The 14,242-nt window shown below is 36.1% G+C and overlaps 1 protein-coding gene across 2 annotated transcripts in view; it reads right to left on the bottom strand.

The window, feature by feature from the left end:
* LOC134529675 (uncharacterized) overlaps window positions 1-14,027 on the bottom strand; it is a 58,736-nt gene extending 44,709 nt beyond the window's left edge. For both annotated transcript variants that reach the window (XM_063364015.1, XM_063364016.1), the window contains exon 1: window positions 13,771-14,027. In XM_063364015.1, the coding sequence (XP_063220085.1) occupies window positions 13,771-13,995 (225 nt within the window). In that variant the 5' untranslated portion in view covers window positions 13,996-14,027. The remainder of the gene's footprint in view (window positions 1-13,770) is intronic.
* Window positions 14,028-14,242: the final 215 nt, after the last annotated feature.

Below are 14,242 nucleotides of genomic sequence, written 5' to 3'. Positions count from 1 at the left end.
GCTCTTTCATGTGATATTGATATTTTTTTTATTTATTGTACCTGAAACCTAGACTGTTGCCTAATGAGTAGAGACCCGTAAAATTCGCGGGTTCAATGACCTCCAGGATAGACTCAAATATCCTCTACACACTCGGGCAAATGCCAACTGTTAATTGGCTGCTGACTTGTGAGTCGTCTCGACTGGGTGGCCTGTGATTCGACACTTCTATGAGTGAGGGTCTCTAATTGGCCCTCAGTCCTCCAGATTAACAGTGAACCAATGACAGAAGCAAAACTTAGGTATAATTATTTGAATTTTAGCATAACACGAAATGAACCCGCGAATTTCACGGGTCTCTACTAATGAGTCAATATAATTAACTCTGTACTGCCTGCGACCGGACCGAGAATGGAAATGGATAGAATTAATCCATATATTAATTAGTAATTTTTAAAAATTTTTGTAATTATTTCTTAATTTCTTGCTAAATAATTAAAGATTTTCAATAAAGTGTTCCTAAATGTGGTCGACAATATGACGGGCAATACGACAGTCATGATTGACACAACTGTACTCTAGAAGCCAATTAATAAACCAATATGGCAGGAGCACTCACTCTAGCAGACGAAAACAAAATGGCGGATACAAGCTGGCTGCCATGAAATTACACTGACGAGAGGTGTGTGTGTGTGTGTGTGTGTATATATACACACACACACACATCTTTGGTCAAAGTGGTGGGTGTCAGTTGCCTAGTAAATATTGTGGAAGGATGTTGAACCTTTTTTAACTGACCTCGGCGGTATTGAATACAAGTCTCCAAAGTCAATGGCGTACAAATTACATTTATTATATTAATTTTTAAGAAGTTAAAATATATATTTTTTTTAATTTTTATACACAAATGACATGTTTACTCTTACCGGAGATTGATCTGAGAACCGCAATCGATTAAGTAATCAAAATTTTGGTATTTTTTATTTTTTATTATTTTTGTAAATTCTTCGAAAATTTTAAGTTCAAAATTTAAGACATTCAAGTTGTTGGTCATGGTCATGACCGCAGACGAGACCTCTAAGGAAAATGGGATAAATTTGAGTAAAATTGGCCCTCTTTGACAAAATTGCCCCTCCCTGACGAAAAATATATCTCCAACAATTTTGTGGATTAAAGCGGGAAATTTTCTTTTAAAACGGGAATTTTCCCCTCAAAATAAGGAACTTTTGTGACTGTGTGAGGATTTTTTTTGAGTTGTAAGTCAAAGATTTTCATGATGGCGGCCAAGATGTTCAACAAGATTGCCGCGAGATGATGGATGATAGAACTGATGATCTAGTGATTGATATTATTGCACTCAAGTGAGTAAAAATTATACCAATATAGCGGGTGAACACTCTAGCAGAGAAAACAAAATAGCGGATCCAATTTGGCCGCCATGACGTCATAATTTCGAAATAATATATAGTTATTGGTCAAGTGGTTAGGGTCAGTTTCCTGGTAGATAGTGTGGATGAATGATTTTAAAATATATATTAAATTTCCCTTGACATGATTTATCCCAGATCTCCAAAGTCCATGATGTATAAAATACATTTTTTTAAAAGTAAATTATTAACATTTTTTAGTAAAAATTTTTAAGGGTCGTTGGGTAAATATCGTAGTACACCCTAGGAATCATCTTACAGTCATATCTCAAGGTCACGGTCATCCAAGATGGCCGCTGTGACGTCAAAATCCAAGATGCTGGACTGACTTCACAACCTTGAACCTGGAGTCGGACAAAATATAGGTTCTATACCTACTTGAACGCTTCAATTAAAGCTTAGATTTCCACTAGAATATCTCCTTATAATTTTAACAAAATTCTTCAGTATGTAATGAAAAAATTTTAAGTTTGATAAATTTTTTTTTCGAAGAATGTCGAAATAATAATGCCCAATATTTCACTGGAATATAGTGACGCCACGGTGATGCAATAACACGTAACTTCCACCGTGGCAATTCAGGTGCGATGCCTAGAGATCTTAAATTAGGTTTCCGCTTAGGCCTATTTGGAAAAATTTTGCGTGTTGCCGCTGGCATATAGATTTCCTTGGGGTACTTAGTTCCGTTTCCTCCATTTTATTTTACGTCTAGGGACAATCGTACAATCCAACGCCTCGTCACTTTTATTATTACTCTCTCTCTCTCTCTCTCTCTCTCTCTCTATATATATATATATATATATATATATATATACATATATACATATATATATATATGTGTGTGTGTGTGTGTGTGTGTGTGTGTGTGTATCACTGACAAGTAACTTTATCGACATTTTAGTTTTGCACATGAATATTCTTTCATAGTTTTTAAGAAAAATACTGGTAAGTGGTTGGCTCACCTAGTTCTTTTAAAAACAAAGTTTTTTTATTTAATTTAATGGAGCAATTTGATTTGCGTGGAATGACTAATATTAAACTGTTGTAAATTTACCATCTCATTCGTGAGATGAACAATAACACGTTTATACTTGAATATCTGACGGTTTTGAACATTTTGAGACGATGGATACATATAATCATTTTCGAAGAAAATAACAAAAAGAAAAGTATCGCTTTTCCTGAAAGACTTGTTACGTTTTTCCTCGTGACTTTCCAAGCTGGTGCCCCACTTGCCCTCCGACCTGCAGTGATAAAGGGCTATATTAAATCAGAGGAAATAACGACGGTTAAAGAGAACTCGTGCTTACAGCATAATTCCGACAATTCTAGTTGATCAGCACGACAGATAGAGCCACGTAGCTCTTTCCTTTCAAGAGAACTTAGATGTAACTGCGCTTTAAGTTTTCGTTTCACAGTACAAAATCATTTTTAAAAATTATGAATATTTTTTTCAGGAACAACTCTGCCTTAACAAATTTCTGGCTTTATATTCGGGGCCTTTATTAGTGCTAAGTTCGACTTAGTGAATTCAACACAAATATTCAAACAAACGTAATGGACAGTTTTCATTAAATAATTAAAATAACTCATAAATAGGGGCAGGCATTTTTCGCGAAAATATCCGAACGCCTATTAGATTGCAACAAGGTATACCCGCAACTGTGGTTTCTTCCTTGTGATTGGCGACCGTCTGCAAGAGAAGTCGTTGCCTTATTTGACTGAGCCACTCAGGACACGTTTACTTCCGCACGGAATCACTGTGATTGGTGTTGTTACAATCGATATGTATCTGGGAGAAACTCACCCAACACGAAACACAGACGATGATACAGTGTTTTAACTTTCAGCTAGTCTCGAAATATTTTCGCGAAATCTGCATGCCCCTACTCATAAACATAATTTACGAGCTTAATTAATTCATATGTGTATAGAATAATTGGATTTACATTGGCCGTCGATAGTTTGCTAACTCAAAAAGCTATAAATAAAACTAAATGAATACAGGCTTAGAGAGACGAAAAGAAAAAAAATGTTTCCCCAGGAGACTTTTTCATGAAGCACATTATTTCTTGGCGGGATTTTTGAATGCTGATTTCCGCAAACATTCAAGTTAGTTATTCCATGGTGAGTCTGGCAAACCAAACTCAAACTGTAATCATTCTTACCTAACTTACTGCAATAACAACCGTATTTTGCAAGCATGTGATGTAATTTTTTTTTTAACCTTTTTAAAGTAGAACTTACTACCATTATTTAATTCATATTAAACTTTTTTATATAGCCTACGTTCTCTAAAATCAAAACTATTTATATTAAATCCATAAGAATAAAATGATACGAACACGTTTTCAAGCGTTATTTCCTTCCTTCTTGAAATCCAGGTCCAGTATATTACTATAAAATAGTACTGATTATGGATGCACAAATGATTTGCTTTTTAATATAGCTACTAATAAGTGCACCCATTAAGATATATATGTTCTACTTACATACGTAGAGCATGTTTACAGTGTCATACCTGCAATTACTAACTTCTTTGCAAAGTATAAGTTTTACTTTAGAGCCTAAGTAGTTATATTTCATTTACATTTATTTAATGTACATTGGGTCTAAGCGAAAATATTATAGCTGGTCCCGATTTTAAACTTCTATTTCCTCATTTGATAACTATTCAAAGTTTAGCTTAGAATTTTCCTTACTTTAGTTTGAAAGCATATCTAGTCTCTCGGTAAATTTTACTGGCCCTACACGCGGCATTTAAAACGAGTCAGAAATTCAATCTCTATTCCGACAGCTGCACTTATGTGGACAGTCCTTGCTGTCTGTGCAGACGAAAAGAGGTCGTGCATGATATCATTAAATATGGTGAGCTATCACGAAAATGTTTTAGGCCAAGACTATCCACAAAATGTGTTAAGTTCTCATTATTTTTTTGTAAGATAGGTACTCACAGAAACCTCATAAAACCATGGTAATACAAAACTCTCATTAATACAAAGTGCATTCACAGTCCCTAGAAATTACATTAGCAATTCTCAAAATTTGTATGATCTTGACAGCCAAGAAACATTAAATGAGTTTTTGTGATATAAATGCAAACCATTTCTTGAAGTAGGCAGTGGCATTGCAGTTGATCCTAAAAAGTTTCAGTTCTGCAATAAATTAAATTCTCGTTATTTGTACAACCCAAAAAGGTTAAAAATGTAACTTTGGCAGCTAATTATGCAAAAAGTATGCAACTATATATATTTTTCATTTCGTGAAAGTTAAACGATTGAAAATGTCTAAAAGTTGATCAGTGATTAATATAAATCTAAAATCATGACCTGGAACGGGTCATACACCCTTAATACAAATATCCAAGATTACTGTAAAGAAACAATGTGAAGGTTCAATTAAAATAATAGTGATGCCATTGTTTTGGTTAATTTTAGGTAGAAGAAACATCTTATAAATATTATTCTTCCAAAATAATGGTAGTTATGTCTTTTTTGTAGGTAATTTCTAAAACTTTACTTTATACCTCTGTCTTGAATTTCCCTTTAAGTTCGATACAATATAAAATATTTTTTTAAGCCACAGGTGTAACAATCAGATTATTGTATTATTTTACAATACCTAAAATAATTACTTTGGATGCGGTGTAAATTTGTGTGCAAGTTTTAAGCTTAACTGAATTTTATTCAAAAATTATATATATAAATTGGGATTAAATTTTGTAATAGCTTGGTTATTACAAACCTCGTTATTGTAAATTGACAAAATTATGGTCTCTTGAGGTTTAACTGTATGTGCGCGTACACACACACACACACACCATATATAGATACATACATATATATTCATACATATATACATATATATAACTTATTAGTGCTTGTTCTTCGGGTCATTCCATGTCAAATCAACACACTTTTAATAAGAAATTTTACCTCACCATCTCAGATTTTGATGAAATTTTGCACAGATGTTACCTCCTTACAGACTAACAAAACATAAAATTTTAGAATGATATATCCATCCGTTTTGAAAATATTGCTTTGTAAATTTTCGAAAAAACACTCAAAAACGCACGACAGGCATATTTTAAAATTACCATAACTCTTCTCCAAATTACGTTAGAAAGGTGAGACATGTGTCATTTTGCAGAATTTGGTATGGCCTTTCATGTGATATGTAACACAATAATGTCTAGAAAAAAATAATTTTCAAAATAATTTTTAAAATTTAAATTTAAAATTTTGGAAAAAGTGCATTTTTAATTTTTTGTACAAATATTAAATTGTCTACAAAGTTTCAAAGCGGAGAGTTAATGGGTTCGTAGTAAAATTAATTGGTAATTGTGACCATATTTATACTTTACTTTACCCAATTATGATATTTAACCATTTTTATAGTTATAATAAGTTATGTTGAAAGTATAAACACATAGAATTGATTAAAAATCACTAATAACACAATTGTGATTAATTCTAGTGCTACACTTTGCTTGTCTCTGATACAGGATTTCAATGGGTTCGTAGTAAAATTAATTGGTAATCGTGACCATATTTATACTTTACTTTACCCAATTATGATATTTAACCATTTTTATAATTATAATAAGTTATGTTGAAAGTATAAACACATAGAATTGATTAAAAATCACTAATAACACAATTGTGATTAATTATAGTGCTACACTTTGCTTGTCTCTGATACAGGATTTCAAAGATTAGTTCAGACAAGCATCCAGCTACTGGGGATTCCCCTCAATTTGCTTTGGGATTTCCCTAGCTTTGAGATTCCCCTTACTTTGGGATTCTCCTTGCATTGCCTTGGGATTCCCTTAGCTCTGTGATACCCTTGCTTTGCCCTGGGATTCCCCCCTAGCTCTTTCAGAGTACTGTACAGTAGTGGTTTCAGCTAGTTTATGCTAGGAGTCTGTATTGTTATGATGTAGTATCAAAGTTGTTAGTACAAGTATCAGTGCTACCCCTATATAAAAATTGACCATTTGATTTATATTATTAGTGGAGTTTATGCATTTTGAATTGAGAATGTTGATATTTATTTTTAAAAAGGTAATGTGTTAATCATGATAGTGACTGAAACCCTATGAAAAGGTGGGCAGTTTACGGTAAGAAATGGCCCTCAGTGAATCATTTTTGAAGTTACAGTGTTCTAATCCATTAAAAAAAAGCAATCACAACATTAGGGAAAAAAGAAAATTAAGGAATGTTACTAGTTGGATGTGTAGTTTGTTTTCTGGATTGCCAAAGGGAGCAAAAATTTGTGATAGCTGTAGAATAGAAATTACAACATTACAAACTGCTGCTGCTTCTTCTTCTTCTACTCACCAGAATAACGAATCAAGTTCAGATTCTGATAAAGATCCCATTTTTTCTGCATCCTCAGAGGTGATTGGTTCATTAAATATTTCACTACAAGGGCTAGGAGAATCTCCCATTAATAGGAAAAAATTCAAATCAAAAAGTTATGCAACCAGAAAAATTAAAACAATTAACTCCACAATCAAAAGGAAACTTTTTGAGTTGCCAGATAATTTCTCTGAGGATGATGGTGAAGATTTAGAGGAATCAGTTTTGCAAAACCTCAAAGCCAATTTCTTGAGTTCTACTAGTAGGAGCAAGAAGTTAATGATATTAACCTGTTTACCACCAAATTGGGGAGTTAGAAAAATAATGCGAGAGTTTGATGCGCCAAACTACATGGTACGACAATAAAAAAAAAACTCTTGGCTGAAAAAGGAATGTTAGAAAGTCCTAACCCCAAACTAGACAAACACCTCTCAGAAGATGTAGTTGGAGCTGTCCATTTATTTTATGAAAATGATGAAGTCAGTAGAGCGATGTCTGGTGTTAAAGACTACATAACAGTCACTGAACCTAATAAAAATAAATCAAAAATATCAAAAAGTCTTATGTTGTGCAATCTGAAAGAGGGATACACTTTATTCAAGGATAAATTTCCAAATATTAAAATAGGTTTTTCAAAATTTGCAGAGCTTCATCCAAAGCATTGTATGTTAGCGGGTTCTAGTGGGACACATGCAGTGTGTGTATGTACAATCCATCAAAATGTCAAATTGATGATTGAAAATGCAAGATTACGTGATTTAACAAATGGAGAATTCAAAACCTACAAACATTGCCTACCAAAAATGGTATGCAATCCACCAACAATAGATTGCAATATTGGACATTGGACATATTGTCCTGGTACTGCAGCAATACGGACCGTCCTTGAGAAGTCATTTGAAGAGCACCTGCTACGAAAGATCACATTTCGGCAGTGGATTTCAGTTGACCGTTGCAATTTAGACACACTGCAGAAATCATCAGCAGATTTCACAGATTTAAAAATGTTCCTCATAAGTTCTTTTACTTTTCAGATGGGTCTGCTGCCCAATATAAAAATACGAAAAATTTCATCAATTTGTGTTTTCACAAGCAAGACTTCAACATATCAGCTGAATGGCATTTTTCTGCCACTGCTCACGGTAAAGGGCCTTGCGATGGAGTTGGAGGTACGGTTAACAGATTAGCAGCTAAAGCTAGCTTGCAACGGCCCTACGAAAACCAGATTTTCCAGCTTTATGAATGGGCAGTAGAAAATATTTCTGGTATTAATTTCACTTTCACTACACAAGAGGATTACATAGAGTCAGAAATATTTTTAAAAGATCGTTTCAATCAGGCAATTACCATCCAAGGAACTCAGCAATATCATGCATTTATACCTGTTGACTCAAGCACATCAAAAATTACTGTGAAAATATTTTCTGGAGCTACACATTCATCACAAGTAACTGTTACAAGATCACTAGACAAACCGCAAATAGGAGACGTAAAGGGCTATACTGCAGTTGTATATGACAAGCTTATGTTATGGAGAAAACCGAAGAAATTGATGAAGTGAAAGTAACATTTCTCCACCCTGCTGGACCATCACCATCCTTTTCTTATCCAGGGAAACCAGATGTATTATGGATTCCTCTCACATATGTGTTATGTACAGTAAATCCTGTGACACCAACTGGAAGAATTTATGTGCTATCTGAAAATGACACTTTAAAAACCAATGAGGAATTTTTCAAGTATGGTAATTGAAAATTGCAAGCGAACATGTGAATGCTAATTTCCTTTCTTCAATTTATTTCTCATTTTAAATTATTGTGCAGGGGAAACTTGCATAGTATATTGTACTTCAGCATAAAGTATTTCTCATTTTAAATTAAATTCCCTGTAAAAGTTAATTAAAAAATTGTTCAGTTTAAGATACTTCAAGTGTACAGAATATAATTGTCTGATTTTTTGTGTATATTACAAGATTTTACTGTATTCTTTTATGCTTTCCTTTGCTGCCAACATTTAACCTGAGGTTTGACAAAAAGGGCCTTTGTTTTCAATTAATTTTACTATGAACCCATTAACTCTCCACTTTGAAACTTTGTAGACAATTTAATATTTGTACAAAAAAAATTATAGAATTTTTTGAAAAAAATTAAAAATGCACTTTTTCCATAATTTTAAATTTAAATTTTAAAATTTTTTTTTGAAATTTTTTTTCCCTAGACATTATTGTGTTACATATCACATGAAAGGTCATAACCAATGCTGCAAAATGACACCTATCTCACCTTTCTAACTTAATTTGGAGAAGAGTTATGGTAATTTTAAAATATGCCTGTCGTGCGATTTTGAGTGTTTTTTTTCGAAAATTTACAAAACAATATTTTCAAAACGGATGGATATATCATTCTAAAATTTTATATTTTTGTTAGTCTGTATGGAGGTAACATCTGTTCAAAATTTCATCAAAACCTGAGATGGTGAGGAAAAATGGGTGTGTTGATTTGACATGGAATGACCCCTTCTAGAAATTTCATTTTAATCTGAAGGTCCTGCTATAATTGAACGGTGACGACAGCTGCTCCCAACTTGTTTCTATGCTGCAATGAATACTGTTCTGGCAAATGGACGACGTGCAACTGATATTAAATTTAATACGCTATGTTATACTCAGGCTACTTATATTCATTTACTGTAGATATTCGTTGCTTTCATGAACTAACATTTTTTACTTGCGTATGTTTTACCTGCGGGCTTTACCTCAATAACTAAGAAATCAGTGGTGTAGTTCCAAATTTTACAGTGCCGGAGCTCTTTGTATTTAAGACTCTTTGGTTCACCCATCCTGCTAATGAAAGCGGTGGGGTCCGGGGGTCCTCCCCCGGGAAATTTTGAATTTCCAGGTGCTAATTGAAGCTATATAAGCAATTTTACTGGCAGAAATAACAAAAAGATTTTGTTAACATAAACTTATATGGAGGTATTAATTTAACAAATATCGGCTGGTTTCATGTCTATTAATTTCACTTTTTGGAAAATACAAATAATACCCTTACATGTTTTTACAATACATAGACACAAAAAGGACACAATTGGTACATTAAGAGACATTGTCATACATTATATTACAAAACTGTAACCTTGCTACATGGCATTGTACAAAATGTCTGCAATTCAAGTTAAGTATTCAACACTGTTTACAATAAATCAGCAAAAACATTTTTTTCAGTATCTTGGTGTTGCCTTTTTGCTACGTGGGTTCTCGTATCATCTGCTGAACGGTGCGATCTCAGCCACGTTGAACTGTAAGGCTCAGGGTTCCAGTCTTTGAGGGAGGGTCCATGCAGTTTGATGAACATTAGTGATGATACATGTGGTATTAAAAGTCTGTTTCTGGTAGGAGATACAATGATGTTCATCAAACTGAACCCCCTTTCGTACTCAGCTGAACTACACGCAATCAGTTTTGTGCAGTTCATTAACACATTTAGTTCTCTGGGAATACAGCGACTATGGTCAAGATAATCCCAGTAAGCATTTTTTATCTTGGCTGAATTAAGTTGGAATCGTGTACAAAGATTCTGTATATCCTCTTCGCCATACCCTACAGGCAAATCGGCTGGCCATTGATCACAGTCAAGAACTTTTATTTGATTCAACAGAATTTCATATTGAACGTTCTTTGTAACAGTCTCGGATGACGCTGACGTTGACTCATGGCTAGACATGGTTGTAAACAGCCTCTTTTTTAGGTTATTTGCTACACTAGACAATAGTTGTTGCTAGTTAATGGATGTCATTTTCGTGTTATCGGTTAATGATATGGAACAAAACTGTCCTTTCTTGATCGCAATTTGGGCCTCTAAAATTCGAGTGCCAGGCTTCTCTTTGAGAGATTCAATGAAGCAAATGCATCGCTTAATTAGTTTGTCTGCATAGACAATAGAAGCATTTCTATTTTGTAGATTCTCAGAAAGAATGGCTAGTTCTGCTAAAATGTCATACATTATGGCCAAATCAAGTAAAAACTGCTTGGATGAAAATCGCTTCAATAAGCTTCTTTCAGTTGAAGATTTACTCATATCTACTTTGGCTTTTGAAAAATGGCTGAATAAAGAGCTGTATCCAAACCATACCGCTGAAACTGTTCGGAACGAACTGGCCACCCACCTGGTTGATAAAATACGGCCGATTTTATTAATTACTTGGCCGAGCTCTGCAGCGCACTCAGCTAATTGGCGTTGATTCATTGGGGACCTACTGTACAAAGTATATAATTTGTCCATAAATATGTGGAAATGATTCACACCTGCTACTTCATCAACAGAATCGGCTAATGCTAACTCAAATCAGTGATTCATACAATGCCAAATTATAATATTTGGATTCTGGGATAGAAATTTCTGAGCTACTCCAGAGTGTTTCCCAAGCATAACACTAGCACCGTCACTTGTAAATCCTACCAAATGTTGTTTGAGGTATTCACTATTAAACCCGTGTTTATCAAGACAGCTTAATAAACTTTGAAAAATTGTCTCAGACTTTTGATTAGAAAGTTCTACTAGATCTAAAAATAAACAAGAGGGTGGTTGTTCTTTGCTTATTTCACATCTCAAATAAACTATTAACATAGATTTTGAACTTAGGCTGGTCGACTCATCAATTATAATTGATATTTTCCCAGACACACCCTTAATTTGTCTAATAATCCGTTCCTTCATTTCTTTTGAAATATGCTCTATAATTTCAACAGCACTATATCGAGACTGTAAACCAACACCAAATTTTACCCCATTTAGCTTCTGAAGTTCAATTAAACCCAAATGGTCACTGTAAGGTCGGTCATTTTGCGCAATGTAATAAGCTGATCAAAATGTTGCTTTTGTTGGATCATGCTGAGCTTTACTCATAGATTCACAAACATTTTCAATTGATTGTTTGTGAGATGTTTCAACAATTGTCTGTGCTATAAGGTGAGCATTAGATTGCTTGTGTTCGATTATTTTTTTACGTAGTGATATAAGCTGATCTGATCTGTTAGATCCGTAATAATTAACTGAACTCTAGGCAAGTCATTGAGTTAAATATACTGAACCGAGGTGCCTGAGATACACGTATCAACACCAGCAGTGGAGATATTTGAAGCACCAACACAACTAGTAACAGGGGTGACCCGAGAAATGACAGAGGTAAACGTTTTTTGTTTCGGTTTTTGTTCCATTATTACTGTAGATAAATTGCTAATAATGTTCAATTTTCAAAACAACTGTCTTCCTCATGCTGTGTAGGTAGTTCACTGACTAAAAACAATAAATTATTTGCTAGTAACATGGCCATAAAAAACTATAACGCACAGCACACACAAATACGCGCAAATTAACGGAATAGAAAACAAAACTGAACCAGGAATGTAGCCAGTGTCGGTGTCGCACAGATGCGGTGTTTAGTTTTGCAGCTGCCTTGTAACTGAATAACTCAGAGCTACGTCAACTCATTTCACTGCGCAGTGCGCACGCGCATGGTGTGCCTGCCAACCTCCTGCCTCCTCCTCAAAAATATCCTTAAAAATGGAGGGGAAAAAAAGTCACGCACAAAATAAAAGATCGTGGGATCTTTTGCTTGCAGTTTTGTTTTTCTCTTTTAATACCACGACCAGCTGCACGTTGCAAGCGAAGCCTCGGTATATAATGCGGTAAAATAATAGGAAGTTTAACTCGATGTTTAAGTGCAACCGCGCACGCACAATGCCAGCTTTACATATTCGTAAGTTACGAATCGTAACACAGCAATCAATAAATCTATAGAGATATTCAGTAAAGAGCACAGTAAATTACGGGACAAGAGATAAAAAAAGTACACGCGCGCACATCAACAATCATTTGTTTAGAACGTTTATCACATATATATAATTATTCCCCCCCCCCCCCCCCCCCCACCAAAACAGTGGTGGAGCTTCCGCTCCTGCCTCAAGAGCAGTGGCGGAGCGGATGCTCCGCTCCGCTCCGCCACCACTACAACCCTGTAAGAAATACATCTTTCGATGCGCCAACCCACAACCAGTGCAAATCTGATTGACGTACGTCACAAGAGATTACGAATCACGTGCCCCTTGTTGACCTGCTGCTGACAGTCTGCCGGCCCTAAGATAATAGTTGGACATTTCGTAACCTTAGGCGTCACTGAACATGCGTCACAACAGGGCGGAGTGCCATCAAGCCCAACCAAATTTCAGTATTGGGAAAAGCACATAACATGACGTTTAAGGCTGTTCTACAATGACACGGAAAAAGCGACGGATTACGTAAACGGAGACGGACCCGTACGGATAAGCTCGTTTACGTTGCTCCGTGCGACCAAGAGAATCCGAGTATTTGGCTGCGGTGGTAGCCATGTTTGTATACGTTCTAAATATGTTTAAAATTGTTTCAAGCACAATAATATCTAGTGTTATATTATTACTTTGTCGTTTATTTTTATTATATATGTAAATTATGTGCTAAAACATCAAAGCATAAAATTTTTATATCAAATTAATATTTCGAAATAGGTATCAGTGGTTGCCTTATGTTACTTTTCCGTGCATTGTGTAAGGAGCAGAGACGCGGTACCTAGTGAAATGTTCTGGGAGATCCGTCTATGTTTCCGTGTCATTGTAGAACGGACCTAAGGAACGTCCTGTGGCGAGGGTCAAGGACGGTGCCCCCCATGGCCCCCACAAGGGTGGGGCTGTGTGGACCCCCGGCCCAGCCCCGTTTATTTTTATCTCAGTGTGTGAAATAAATATACTTACTCGCTGTGGTTATTTTAAAGGAAAATAATTTTATAAATAAAGCTTAGTTTGGACTTATAAAATAGTAACCTGTATTTTCAAGGTTAAATAATATTCTAAAAAGAGTGTAGGTAAGAAAGAACCATGCAATCATAATGTAGCGTGGGGGGTGGGAGCCCGTCTCCGATCCTGGGTCCAGGGCCCGTGATCGAACGTGGAGGCCATGGTGCCCACTCACCGCCTGAGAAAGAGCGCCGAGCTGCGCGCGCAGGAGGCAGGTGTTCTCCAGCACCTGCAGGCGACCGCGCAGCGTGTGCACCTCCCACTGCAGGGTTGCCAGCTCGAGCCACACCGCCAGCAGCGCGGCAGAGACGAGCAGCGCGGCCAGGCCCGCCGCGAGGCCGCCGCCCCAGCCCGCCGCTGCAGGTCCCAGCTCGCTCGCCGCCCGCTGCGTCCCAGCCATCTGACACTGTGCAGTCGGACGGGCTTGCCTCGTCCACCGCACGGCGCCCCGAAACTGCGGTACGTCGCCACAGAACAGTGGCACGCCTCCGATAAGCGCGCAGCCACAATGAATTATCGTAAACATTGAAGACGGATGTGTGGTGGAACAATCAGCTGCAGCAGCGACCAGATGAATTCCTCCATGTAACCCCGCGCGAGCCCATATCATTTTCCTTTTTCCCGTTTGTCTAGATTTCGGTGGAAAA

Source organism: Bacillus rossius, chromosome 2 (genome assembly GCF_032445375.1).
Source record: "Bacillus rossius redtenbacheri isolate Brsri chromosome 2, Brsri_v3, whole genome shotgun sequence".
NCBI classification, from domain to species: Eukaryota; Metazoa; Arthropoda; class Insecta; order Phasmatodea; family Bacillidae; genus Bacillus; species Bacillus rossius.
Note: the sequence above shows the minus strand (reverse complement) of the source record. Positions and strands in the feature narration are given on the sequence as shown.